We start from the raw sequence: 14,732 nt of genomic DNA on the forward strand, positions 1-14,732 counted from the left end.
GCAGAAACATGGATGACAGTGGAGACAGATGCATACAGATGACAATCCAGAAGCAGAGCACATATTGAACACAAGTAACACTCTGAAAATCATAAATTATAAACCCCATGCACTACAGAGGCAAGGGGCGAACCCCACATTTCAGACGCTGCTGCTTATCAATATGACCAGGTTTATGCATCACAAAATGGGTCAGAATAGGAAAACAAAGGCATTGGGGATTACCTCAGTAGGTGTTGGAGAGAGCAACTGAGGTGACTGCAAACAGCAACACACAACAAATTAGTGATACAAATTCATGCATGATGTTACTCGTGAGAAGAATTACTCTTAAAATATCACTCTCCATGTATAATACATGATACAGTTAGGAAAAACACCTGTCAATTAAGTTAGGGCAATTTTTCTTATTATCTGTTTGTAATTAGGTATGTAAGGACTAATATATAAATGATTTTATATCGGTCTTTTAGTGGTTTCTCTGTTACAAAGTCCTGGGGTCTGGTGAGGCCGGTCCTGTGCCACAGAGAAGGGCAGTAGGAACCTCCCATTTACGGCAACTGCCTGAAACTACACACAAGCCCTAATTAAATCTGCATTGAAGGACCTCCAAAATCAGGACTAGAACTTACTGTTTTAAGGGAAAGCAGAAGTTTGCACTATTTAATTTTCAATTAAACATCATGTAATCTGACAATTTGCTGTTCATTTTCCTATCCAAATCAAACACTATGTTTGCGTAGTTGAGCAAATCGACTGAAAGTACTGCCGCTGCAGGTATGAAGCCAGGATGCTGAAATTTGGAAGACAGGGGATTTATTTTTCACCCCTGGCAATATCACCCTGGAACACCAGGAAAATATGCATGTTGGACTGCAAATACAGTCTATGTTTGGTCTGTGCACAGCTTGGTCTGTGCACCACTGCCAAGCCTGGATGTCACCAGGCACTTGAGGAGGGCCACAACCATCATCAGCACCAACAAATTTTGACATAGAAAAGAATTGCTTATGTTCCACAGGTTCAGGGTTAAGCAGCAGTTTTCGATTTTGTGAAATCAGAAACCTAAATACCATTTCAACCTTTACCACATACAATTTTAATTCTTTCTGGATACCTTAAAATGGAGCTAACATGGTTCAGCACTGTGCAGAGAGGGCTTGGAAGAAAGTCTGTAAAACCTAACATATGCACTGCACTTCACCTGACAGCAGTACTGAGACCTTAGTGGTACTAATTAAGTGTAAAAGGTGTAAGTGAATGGGTAGAAATAAATGCTATAGTTAATAGCCAAGATATTTATAATATCCCTAGTCATGTTATCACTTAGAGAGAACAAAGCAGACTTCCACATTCTGTAAATATCTTACTCATACCTAGTATATTGAAGAGGTTTGATTTGTAAAAATGTAGCTAAAATTAAAAAAGAAATCAGAAAGTCAAATGAAAGGTAAGCATGTTCAGAGAAGAAAAGCTAACTTGCATGACAGGAGTTATATACAAGTATGTTTCACAAAGCCCAGAATTAGTATTAGTCATTAGTATGTTAGTAGTTTATTAAATTAGATTTCATTAGCACAAACTGTATCATATTAGCTCTGCATATGAAAAGGCTGAAGTGCATGCATGACATGAGGATGAAGTTAATAAGGGACAGTTGAGCAAAATCTGTACACAGGAGAGTGATACCATTGTTGTGTTACCAAAATAACATGGTACACTTTGTTAAAAAAAAATCATGAAAGACATTTGTCTTTGCTTCTCAATTTGCATTATAATTAGCAATGGCTCCTGTTTCCTACCACATGCAGAACTACTCCCATGGAAAAACATTTTAATTATATGTCATCTCTTTAAAAAATGATCACAGAAAGCAATATTTTAATTTCCACAAACTAAAAAATGAAATGAACATCTTGGGTTTGGTTGTTTTTTGGTTTAGTTTTTTGTTTTGGCTTTTTTTTTTTTTTTGGAAGTGTTGTGAATGAATGGATGATGTGACTCAATTAAGTGAAGCTATAAAAGTTATATTTTTTACAAAAAAGTTATGCACATGTTTAAGAGTTTTCGGCAACATGTTCAATGACGCAAATAAAACCTGAAACTCATAGTAAAAAAATACCCATGTTTCAGTACCTCCCCGTAACTATGCCTGTCATCTGAAGAGTAACTGATATATGGAGAATAGGAGATCATATCTGGGCGGTCAATGTTATAGATGGCTTTATTTTTAGGAAGAGCAGCCAAGTCCCTGTAGTCAAGAATTTCATCTCCAAGCTTTGCCTAAGAAAAGGAGGAAAGAAAGCAGTGAGAATAAGAAAGAATATGAGCAGGATGCAACCAGACAAGGATAGATAAATGTAGACAGAAAAGTCATAATCATAACAAACCACTTTTTGTGTTTGTGAACATTTAAATCTCTTGTATTTACTATACAATGCTAAATATTACTGCTGTTTTCTTTTATATACTGTTGCTCTCTACCTTGTCATTGGCATTTGGCTAACAGGAGTAGCATGGCATCATTCCAATTCCCTGGTTATATCCCACTTACTTCTGGCTGCACAAACAGAATTTTTGTTTATAGGGGACAGATATTGTAGTCTTTTCAGGCAAAACACACTCAATTTTGAAGTGGTTTCAGAGTGCAGAATTCCCCTGCTGTAAGCAGTAGTGAATAATCATATATGTACTTCCAACATAAACTCTCCAGATGCTGAAAAGCATTAGTCAGCTCCTTCATCTTTCCCTTTCAGTCGTGTCCCACAGCTTCACCTCCTTTCCTGACTATGTCTAAACAGCCTTTAATTACGGGTCACAAACCAGCAGATGATGGATTTGCACCATGGTGGAAGATCACAGATGCCACTCAAGTAAAGTTCAAATCCTCTCATGAGACTTACACAACCAACACAGGGGAAGGGCTGTGCTGTTCCCTGTTCTCCTCTTATTACACATATTCCAAAAGTGTAACTTATCATCAAGTTGCTACATTTTCACAGATTATCCTTAGGATAATTGCACCAAAACTGTATCCAGCACATACTATGCTGTAGATACGATGACAAGTTGGCCACATTGAGAGTGGAGAAATGGGCAGCATAATTGTCTCATTCCCACTTCAAGTTTTGCAGAATGATAAGCTCTTCGTTGGCAACAAAATGATGAGTGAATCTTGCTGTGCTCTGAAAATCTCAGTATGATCAGCTATAAAACTGTAATAATGCTTTCCACATGCAAAAATACAAAAGTATCCAGGATTAATGTGTGCAGCAATTCTACTTTTTCTTAGTATGAGCTAAGAAAAGTTCAGTAGATTTTCCAGGGAAGTTTTCTATCAGGTTAATAATCCAGGAAGAAGTTAGTCTGACAAGTTTCAGTTATCCCTTTTTCTAAAACAGTGCATGAATTTGTGCAAACATAAATTACATGAAAAGAAGGAAGATTACCCTTGACTAAGAAAGTAGAACCAAGCTGCCATAACCATTACATATTTCCTTCCTCAAAACTAATGAAAAAATGTGTTTTAATGAAGTATGTGATTCTTCAGCAATCTACAGATCTCACTTTCTTTGCAGCTCCTTTAAGAAGCTAAAGAGCAATGAAACAGCCCCTTCACGAAAATAAGTCCCTCCCTACTGAGAAGCCAGTGGAGAGCTCTGATGCAGAGACAGGTAATGCAAAAGTAAGGAATCTGTCTATCCCATCTGTTCCAGAAATACTTTGGGCAGCATTACACCTACAAGGAAGGCCAAAGAGGCTGTGATCTCACTTAAGGTATCCAGGCTTTTGAGAATTATTCTAGTGAATCCAAAGTAGTTCAGAAGTGGGAATATTTAAATGTGAATTACAGTCATTTTGGCCACTACCTCTCCATGCAGATGTACAACTTCCCATTGGATTTCACAACTGTCAGGAGTAAAACTTATCTAGTTGTGTAATTCCTTTCAGTTTAGATATAAAAATGTGGGCAAATTTGGATGAAGAAAAACCTTAGGGATACAGTTGCCTTTGAAACATTCAATTCTCCAAACATTCAGTCTACAAAGGTGTTTTTTTTATTTTATTGGTTTCACCTACATTCAATTATGTGAATGGAGTTCAAATCTGCTCGGAAAGGCTCAAATTACAGCTGAGAGGCTTTAAGCCATTTATTCAGTAATTTGGTATTTTGGATTCTGGTAAAACTATGCTCTAAGTATAGAGTATCTATTTCATCTGGAATATGTAATTTTGCAATCATATAATTGTAAATACAATTGTATAAAAATATAGTGTGATGTCTATTCCTTGCATGAGAGCACATATAACACAGCTTTGTAAACTAATGTAAGCCTTCCAGCTGGATATATTAGGTTGAAGCACCTAATTCTCTCTTAATAAAATTTAGCAAAGTATAAAACAAGATTTTTATTTAAACCTTATTTAATGTCATAATTTAGAAATCAACTCATTTTTAATTAGGGACTCTGAGGGGTTGTCAGCCCTAGGGCAAACTTCAGTCTGGATATAATGAAGTCATCTCTAAAGATCATGAAAGATGCCCATTACCTTCCAAAGGCACTGGCCTGTGCCCTCTCAGTGCAAGAAGACACCAAAGTCTGTTATCAGCAGATGAAGAAAAAGTGTTATGGTTTCAATAAACCATCTGTATGAAGCACATTCAGGTTTAAGTCAAAACATGCTTCCTTCACCTTTCCCTATCTGACCACATGACCATGGCCCAGAACCACACCTGCCCTGCAATGGGGTGGTGCTCAGGATGATGTTAGCGTTGCTCTGACTTCATGACTTTGGAAGTGCGAGCACCATGAACTCATGGTTCCTAAGATTTAACTGTCTTCTCTAAAATCTTTTGTCCATTAAATACCTCACAGAGCTCACCAGCTGGTAAGGTACAGTTTTACTACAGGTTTTAATGATCTGAATCCATGCTACTGCTGAGAGTTTCTGCCCTGCATGCACCATCCCACCCTGTTCTGCCTTCTACATCAGCATTAGAAGTCACGTAGACAGCAGGGGCTTTTTTTTGCCTCTTTGGTTGTCTGGAGGTTTTTCCTGGGTTATTGTTTAGCTCAGTCTGGTCTCAAATTTGAGTGCGTATCTCTGAGTACACACTAGTATTAGCAATGAAGATGAGATGGGAAGACATGGCCAGAGAGGGACAGGGCCACATGAGGGTGGGACCTTCCTTTCAGTGGCAGCAAGAATTTAGGTTTGGCAAAACCAACCACAAAAGCACACAAGACAAATCTTGAGCATATCTGTATGTCACAACACTCCTGTAATAGAAAACACATGTAAAAAAAGATAGCCAAGGACCACTTTGATAATATAGAAGTCAGTAACATGTTTTTAATTCTTTTTACTTCCCTGTTTGTGAAAGCCAAAATAGGATTTAATCAACCAATCAAAATCAAGTTTTGACAATTAAGCAGTGAGAGATGGGACAGATAGAATAAAAACTTGCACTCCTCTGGGGAATCTTTTTTTCTAACTGACTCATACTTGCTAGACAACTTTATTCTTTCACAGTTCCAGCTGTATATTACAGTGACAAACATTAGTTATGTGCTGATTTAATGACAGCTTTTAAAACAAACAAACAAAAAAAAAACACCAAAAAAAAAAAAAAAAAAAAAACCCAAAAAAAAAAAAAAAAAAAGCGCCACCAAAAAACCCCAGAAAAGGAGAATGGAGGTTTGTCCTTGACTTTTAACAGCTCATGAAGTATATTTAAAGTTGTTACCACAAACACCAATAAAAACAGTACCATCCTGCAGTTAGATAAGTGTCTCTAAAAACATATACCTCTTAGCAGAATTCTCATGCTTAAAAACACAATGAGATGGTGCATGCCTGAAGAAATAAAGCTCATCTGGCCAAAGAAAGTGGTAATATGCTCCCAGCCATGATAATAGGCTCCCAGCACAATGACTGTCCTCACAATGACATTTCTTTGCTGGTAATATACCACTGGTATTCACCAGCACTCAGAGTCACTGAAAAGCATTTAGAGAAGGGGCACTTGTTCCACTGCAAGTTCAGTCTTACTCAGATAAACAGTATATTGTATTCAAAATAACTTCTGTTTGAAGAAAAAAGACAAGTGTGGATCCAAAGCACTCTTTTGCATGTCTCAGTGTAGTAGATAAGAGGTTAATATTTGTATAATATTGTCTGGAAGACAACTGCATCTCCAACAATTTTCTCACTATATGGTTCTAACTGATGAGGATGACCTGCCTACCTGAGGGATACCTGACCAGGACAAAGAAAAGCCCAGGAAATGCTGAAGCCCTGCAAGAGATATTTGTATGGATCACACCACACTTGCATTTTTTACCTATTGCTGGCAGCCTTGAGAATTTGGCCATGAACACTACACTGCAGCAATTTTGATCTGTCTTGAAAAAAAAAAAAAAATAAAATTTTAGCATACTTGTTATTTCAAATTCTCTCTATGAGCTTTCCAGAGCACTCCTTAAACCATAAACACATCAAAGGTCCTCTGAGCAAGGGACTGGCATTTGGCAAGGCCAGAGTCCTGCAATCACACTCATGAGTGTTTCCATAAGCAATCAGATGCAGGCTCAGGAGCTCAATTTAGACAAGTTAAGTTCAAATCTAAGCTTGTAATCTACCTGTGGGCTGTACTGTTTACTTTAACTTTTCAGAAAGCACTGTGGTATTCTGCATGCTTTGGTATAAGCCAGCCCTAGTTGTAGTGTAAGTGCTATAAATACTCCACAAAAAATAAGAGGAAAATGCCAGAATTCTGTTATGGCAAATGCAGTATTCAAACATTTTAAACTCGAGAAAGTAATTTCATTTTAGAGGAATCACCAACCACAGTGGTTTGGAGACACTAACTTTCCATATAATGTGCTAAATTGTAGGAGGAAGCAGAAGGTTCTCCCCAGCCCACAAAACAAATTTCACTGTGAAATACTCACATAGATCACACGGCTTGGGGAACCTGATGTACTTGAAGCAGGTACAGAAATAATACTCTCAGAAGAAATCCTTGTTTCCTGTAGCAGGAGAAGCGAAATAGATAGGAAATACAGGAGACTCAAAGATAATATAACTGTTATTTCAAAACAATCATACAAGACATTTAATTTAATTCAATCTTTACCACTCAAAAATGACATATTATAGAGAGCTCAAAACATACAGGCATGGAGTTAAAAATAAAAGAACACTTTCAGACAATCAATTTAACCTTTTAAAAATGCAAAAATAGTTTTACACATGGCTTTCTTTTCCATGTTCTTCAGAACAAAATGACCCAGAGCACTTCTGGGGTGCCAGAACAGCCTTTGGGCACTATCAGAGACAGGTCAAGTTACAAGATGATACAGTGGCAACATTTTTACTCCAAGGTTATGCCATCAAACCGTTCTACAAGTCTGGAACTTGTCACACTGCCACGCCATTCACTCACAGCGAACACGACACAGAAAGGGACATGGGGGATGATCATTTAACACAGACAATCTAATTAAACACCTTATCTGCACAGATAAAGCACTTTTCAGTTTTCCAGAACTTGTGTAAATGACATGAAAGTGTCACCATTGCACTGATGTCATGTAAAAACCATATTTCTCTTTCATGATGTCCCTACAGGATGCTCAAGGCAGAAGAGAAGAATAACGTTAGAAAACTGCACTATTCCAACATTTTGAACCCAGTTAAGGTCAAACGGCAGTTTTGGATTAAGCTCAGGATTCCCAGAAAAAGCTTCAGAGGTTATTTCTGTGTCCTGTGCCCATGGCCATGGGCATCTGGCTCTAGGCAGCACTGCTTGAGCAGAGGGGTTGGACAAGACAACCTGCAGAGGTGCCCTCCAAGCTCTGGGTCTTTCCAAGGGCAGACAAGGGGTCAGTCCTTTCCTGACAGCCCTTGGAAGAGCACAGTCAGGGCATTTCGCTGGCATCAGCAGGTTCCTGGAGTTCCCAGCATGAGCCTTGCACATTTCCAGTAACCCCTTTGAACTGCCCACGTGGAAACCAGAAACGACGGGTGTCCTTCAAGGGTCCATACTGGGACCAGTAATGCTTAGTATCTTCATCCATGACACAGTGGGATTGAGTGCATCCTTGGCAAACCTACAGATGACACCCGGCCATGTGGTGGGGACAACATGCTGGAGGGAAGGGATGCCATCCAGAGGGATCCTGATAGGCTTGGGAAGTGGGGCCATGCAAACCTCATGAAATTAAACAAGGCCAGGGTCAGGGCACTCTCTAATACGACCTCCACAAACTGGGTGGTGAAGGTAGAAGGACTTGGAGGATACTGGTGGCTAAAGAATTGGATATGAGACATCCTACATCTCACACATGTTCTTTATTCTCTTCATGATCCATTACCTCTTTTAGCATCCCCATCCATGCCTGCTGCCCATCATCTCCCAGCTTTTTCAATAAAACCTCACACCTTTGCTGACTCTATTGCCTCTGTACGTTCATTCTCTGTACTACACATTTTTCTCTGTCTTCCACCTACCTCTTTTCCCTGTATGCCTTTTTATAAACCTTACTTTCTCTTGCTGCTTTGATTCCTCCTGTCTTTTCCAGCTTTCTCCCTTCTGCTTAAAATCTCACTCTCCCATCATCTTTCTTTATGCTGTCACTCTCTTTCACAACTTCTTTCTCCCTTCCACTCCATCTCCAAAGTTTTGGAGCATGCTGCCACTTTCTCCTTTTGCCTTTGTCACCTACTTTAATTACATGCTGCTCATATATCTATATATAGGAAGATTACTTAAAAACAACAAATTGCAAGGTCGAACAGCCAATTTCTCAAGCAGTAGATCCCATTCCAAACTTTACAAGTTATGTTGAAAAGTTCATTATTACTCTCTTTGAAAAGGCATCCTTCCTTCTGGTTTTATTTTTTCAATGATGAGCATAAAGATAAGAAAATAGGAAAAAATCTAAGAAAAAGAAAAACTTCAGGGCTTTGGAAAATTATACGATATTCAGAGCTTGTCATAAAGAAAACCAGAGCAATCACTTCCCAAACACATGGGTACAAAATCTACAGCCAAGATACTTTAGGGTAAAGCCCAAACAATTTTTTTTTCAAACTGTAATTTAGTCAAAGTTGGACTTTCTAACACACCAGATTTAACAATCTTTTTACTGCTGCTGCCTGCTGTTCTAGCTTGTCCCATGTGCCGTTCTCCAAGCCTTGAACCAAAGCAGAGCTTTTTTGAACAAGGATACCCAGGGTACCACTTGGAGCACCAGAGAACATCAGAAGTGAAAAACCCACACTTGGCCTCTACATTAAGTGAGATAGTTGTAACTCATTCCCACCACTTCAGAAGGATCATGTCCTAGGGACAGCTTATTCATCTGCTCATCTTGTAATTATTCAGGTTGCCAGATTCTCCCCTTTTCCCCTTGCGCACAGAGAGGTGCACAAATCATCCAACTTAAGGAGATACTTAAAGCCATAGATGAAATTAAATTGTGGCTGGCTTGCCAACATTTTGTAAACAAATACAAAAAAAAATCTCCTTGGAGTTTCTTTTTTATTAAAAACTAAGTGAAAGTCCTCTGATCTTTTAAGTTCAGAGCCACATGAAAAGAGAAGAGGTCATGAACTGATCACATCATAATCAGACAGAAGTTAAAAATTAACTTCTTTTTTCTTATTCATATTTTCACATTTTTCCTTATTCAGTTTATATATATAACTCTTAGGTCAGCATTCTCCTGAAGTTATAGCTTTAATCACTGATTAAAAGCAGAATATTTATATTACATGATTACACTTCATTATCCAACTAGATTCCCGCCATTTAAAATTTAAAATTACAGTGGTGAAAAATTTCCAAACCCTTCCCTCCATGCCTGCTGCAAAAAAAAAAAAAAAAAGGATCAAGAATAATATGTCAATCAAATAACACTGCATAAAAACACAGTCGTTTTACCTTGCTTTTTTCTTCAGCCTTTGCAGCCTGTCTACAAACTGGATGCCAAATGGATGTTCCTGTAAAGTAAATTTAAAGTTCTGCTTAATTCATTTCCATGATAAGAACCTTAAAAAGTTCAAAATAAGAATCTTATTAAATTTTCCTATAAGGTTTTAAACGACAGCTTATTGACTACTTCCCCTGCTAGTGCATGGATATTTTCAAAGTTCAACCTGACAACCTCTGAATACCAGTAAGCCTGATCACAAACATTTAAAAGATTTCAGAAAGATCCATGTGCTTCAATATGGGAGATCAACATAAAAATCTGAGTCCTAAGAAGTGTGCTATGGGATCTCTGGAGCTCCTCCAGTCCAGCCTCCTGCTCAGGGCAGGTCCCATAACAGCAGGCAGGGCGATGTCTGGCTGGGCTCTGCCTATCTCCAAGGATGGAGAACCTACAGCATCTCTGAGCAACCTGTTTCACTCTTATGGTAATTTTTTTCTTTATCTGAAGTTAGAATTTCCTGCACTCTTATAATACATATTCTTGTAATAGTCTGGCTCGAGTCATACACAGTAGCACACTGTGGTGGGATGGAATAGTACTGTGCCATGTAACCCTAGCTGAAAATCCAGTCTGTCTATGACTTATTCACTGTTCTGATCTTGCACTTCCTATATGTTTGTCTCTTGTAAGTCAAATACCAAGGAACTGCATAAATTCAGGGGAATATCCATCCTGGAAGAAGCAGGAGATACAGAATGAACCAATTCTCTATTCCATACAGGTATTGAAACAAGGATCTTGAAGATATGTAAGTAAACAATGAGTGTGAGATAGAAACTCGAATAGTTTTGTGCTAGTCACAAAGGAAATAGTATTTTAAATAAGTTGAACATGAAGTTTGAAATAGCATTCAGTGGAAGTGGAATGTGTATAGTGATATAAAATAAAATAATTATTTTTAAGTTTTAATAGTAACCTTTACATGTATTCCAGTCTGAACTCAGACAAGCCACAAATTAAAGCTCCCCACAGTTAAATAATATGAGTGCACTGCAACTTCTGCCTGACTAAATGGGAAGTTGAGAACCTTTGTGTAATAAATATTCAATGTTTATACTGGGTGGAGAGCACCAAGAAGAATAATTGGAAATGCTTTGTTTTCACAGCAGTTTGATAGTTTTCTAACTAGTGGATTTTGGAAACAAGATAGAAACAGAAAGCCTATTTCCCAGAAGACAGATGGAGATCATTAGAATTTATTTCACAAAAATAACCCAGATGAACCCAGACTCTTGCAGTAAAAGAGTACCTATAAGTACAGACCAGATAAATTATGTTTACTAAGTTACTGATTTTTTTGTTACTGAACAACTAAGAATCATTTTTATAGCACCTTTAAATTTAATGCTAAGTTATCTTCTACTCACAAGTGGGTTTGAGCTTGCCCCACTTGTCTCATTAATTGCTGTAAATTATCCCACTTTCTCAGTTGATTTAAGAAGTATTTAGATCACTTTTTTTTTTTTTAACTACTCCTGTCTATAGCCAAGCATCACTGGCTGGGAAACTTTTTCACACTGAAGAAAAAAAAGTCCTTTCCCAAAACTTGTCTGTTGGATGACCACTGCAAATTTCTGCTAAGGAACATGCAACACCCAAAGGAACTTTACTGTAGTTTATTAAGAGGATGAAGAACACATTATAAAACCCTGGGCTCTGACATTTTTTATTATCTAACAGTTTAGGCAGTCCAAATCACAGATCTTTCATGGCAATAACACCAGCTTCTAATGGAAACTGCTCTCCATGTGAAGATAAAAAGGGCATGCCAGTAAGCTGGTATGAACATTCCATGCGTCAGAAAATACAGTAAGATGGATCCAAATTAACAGAACCTGAGCATACCTTGCTATTATTTGAACTAATAACCAGAACAAACCCTAACAAATAGCTACCCTTACAACAAATGGAACTGAAAGAGAAGATTGATTTGCAAATGAGTTTCAGAGGGTTTGAAATCTAGAAACATTTTTGTAGTCTGATATACTTTGTTCAAAGCATTGATTTCACATGGGATTTTAGTACTGCTAAGATCCTTCTCAATTGGAAGAATAACAGAATTTTCTGGCTCCTGAGGGAGAATTCATGAGCCCAGACAAGTACCACTATGTCTTTTAATGAGCTAGTTCTTGTTGCAAACCAAAGTGACAATAAAATAGTCATTTTAAATAAAGTACTAAACCATAATTAGATCTTACTGAGACCACTGTTGTGTTTTAAATAGAGTCTAACTTTTCCAGCTTAAGGAAAAATTTCAAAGTACACTTCTAGAAAACCATGGACAATTGCAAAGTTGTAAACACAGATCTGGGCATGCACGTGATTTTAGGATAATACACCAGCCTTGCAGTTCCCACATCCTACCAAGTTTCTCTTTTCCGTTTTCCTTTGAAAGGATACTGCCAGTAAAACACATATGCAAAAGCCTTCATTTTCTCTGGTGTTTGCCCCTGTATTTAACTGCACATGCAGTTTTCTTAGATCAGTTTAGTAGAGCTAAAAGTTGCTACATATGAAGGATTTCAGCGCATATCTATGTTAAATGACATTTTTTCCCACTGCATACTGTATTGCACAAGTCCTTCTGTAACACTGAATTTCTCCTGTGCAAGCCTGTGGTGTGGGCAAGCAGGTGTGGGCAAGAGAGCCAAGTGGAACTGTTTTATTTTTTGTTTGTTTGATTTACCTTGAAGATACATTTCTTCTCCTTCTGCAAACATCTGATTGCACCTGACACATCGTGCGCAGGTTGGGTGATAATGCTTTTCTCCTGCCTGTTTGGAAAGAAGGTACAGATGATTAAGCATATTAATCAGTTGAGCAGTTTTTCTTTCATTCTCTTGAACATGATTAATTTAATTAGTTAATGGCAATTAGTTCAACACTCTCCTATAACCACAGTGTCAACTTCTCATTCTAGACAATTCATGATTTAAAATGCAATTATGGTCCTGCCTACACAAAACAAAACAAAGTTGATGTGCAATAGTTAAGTCTCTGAATTTACAGGATAGAAACAAATTTACGCAATGAACACATTTTCCCTGTAAACCAAGTGCAGGGTAGCTTAGGACTTACCTGCACAAGGAATTTGGGAGGTCATAAACTTGAGCACGGACTGCAACTCAACCATATGTTCATCATGCTTCAACTGAATACATAATCTTAATGCTCAGCAAGAACCATGCTGTGCAAGGAATGTTTGTAGCTGCTTTGAAAGTGTCTTGCAGGTAACTTGTACTAAAGAGCTTCCATGAGGAACGTGTGTAGCCTGCCTATAGGAATGTAAGTTCAGAGCAGGCAGCTTTGGGTACTGTGCAATGACACAGACAGGCCAAGAGTTTTGCCATCTGTTCAGAGATGAATCCACATAATTTAATACCACCATTTTCATTGACTGCAATGAGAACAGAACTGAGCCCTCAATTTGCTCAGAACTACTTAGTAACTTAACAATTTTCATATATTTAAATTCCCAATTACCTGCAATATTGGCTTGAGCCAGTGACAAAAATAGCAGGGAGTTGTGCTCTGCTGAGTGAACAACATGGGCCAGTCCCTCCAAGCTGCATTTCCACCCCATCTTTCAGATGGCACTCACAGAACAGAGTCTGGCATCCTAAAGACAGTGCTTGCACATGCTCCCAGCACTCCTCACCCTTCAAATTCCTTACAGAACTGAAAGCCAAATCTTGGCATCTCCTTTTTCCTTTTTGACCCCACACTCTTCCATGCTAGACAGAATTGCCCACGGTTTAAATGACTTGAGGTCAATGCCATTTCCACTGGGAACAAAAGCCAGGAGACCAAGTAACTCTACAGCTTAGAGCTAAAGTAAACTAGGTTTAACTTTAGCTAAGCCTCACTTCAGCAGAAATTCCCCTGAAGTTAAAAATATGCAAACTTCGGTCCATGTAGAATGTCTCATAACCTGCTTATCTGAAAAATATTGAAAGTGCTACTAGGACTGTGTGTGCCTTTAAGAAGCTACTATCAAGCATTGCCCCACTGCCTTCAGCACATAAATAGGTTCTCACAACACTGCACTGTAAATCCCCCTGCTATCCATCTAGAAATTTATCCCTGGTACTACAAGGGTGACTTTTCTAACTCTTTCTCATTTCCTAAATTTCAAAGCTTTCAGACGTATTTATATTAAAGAATGTCATCTGTGTATGGGGGCTATTTTGCCATCCACAATAAGAATCATACGAATGCAGTAGATCCAGGTTAAAGAATCTCTGGTTTTACTCCATCAGTGTTAACTTGATTCACTCCTGAAAACCTGCTGCAGCATTTCAGATTGGCAATAAAGAAGAGCAACATATCACATCACAACTGCCATTTTGCAAGCAGCTATGCTTCAGTTTACTCTTTTTATGGTGTCATTTGTGCAGATTTCAGAGTGATTTTTGCAACTTTAGAAGATGGTCACTACTATCTGTGATGACACCTTTAAAGTTCCAGACCACAAAGTATCAGTATTGAGCTCAAACTTCAGGTTTAAAATTGCCTGCCTTAGTGCAGGTGTTTAAGCACAGAGGGTATTTAATTATCAACAGATAAACTTACGTTTGGCATATCAAACTGAAAAGAAGTACCATTTCCCTTGGAAGGTTTGTACTGCACAAGTGTTGCTAATGCAATGCATAGCCTCAATAACTCAACTGATTTAGCACAACTGATACAATTCCCAGGCTAACATTCCCTAAGGGAATGCAATGACTT

The 14,732-nt window shown here is 38.1% G+C and overlaps 1 protein-coding gene across 1 annotated transcript in view; it reads right to left on the reverse strand.

Annotated features, from left to right (window-relative positions):
* Window positions 1–14,732, reverse strand: part of ABLIM2 (actin binding LIM protein family member 2) — a 95,097-nt gene that overhangs the window by 38,006 nt on the left and 42,359 nt on the right. Inside the window, exons 7-10 of the mRNA XM_017727532.1 lie at window positions 12,691–12,778; window positions 9,953–10,011; window positions 6,957–7,034; window positions 2,137–2,283 (exon numbers count right to left, since the gene is read on the reverse strand). Coding sequence (XP_017583021.1) covers window positions 2,137–2,283; window positions 6,957–7,034; window positions 9,953–10,011; window positions 12,691–12,778 — 372 coding nt within the window. The remainder of the gene's footprint in view (window positions 1–2,136; window positions 2,284–6,956; window positions 7,035–9,952; window positions 10,012–12,690; window positions 12,779–14,732) is intronic.

This window comes from Corvus brachyrhynchos, unplaced genomic scaffold (assembly GCF_000691975.1).
Source record: "Corvus brachyrhynchos isolate BGI_N302 unplaced genomic scaffold, ASM69197v1 scaffold80, whole genome shotgun sequence".
Classification (NCBI taxonomy): Eukaryota; Metazoa; Chordata; class Aves; order Passeriformes; family Corvidae; genus Corvus; species Corvus brachyrhynchos.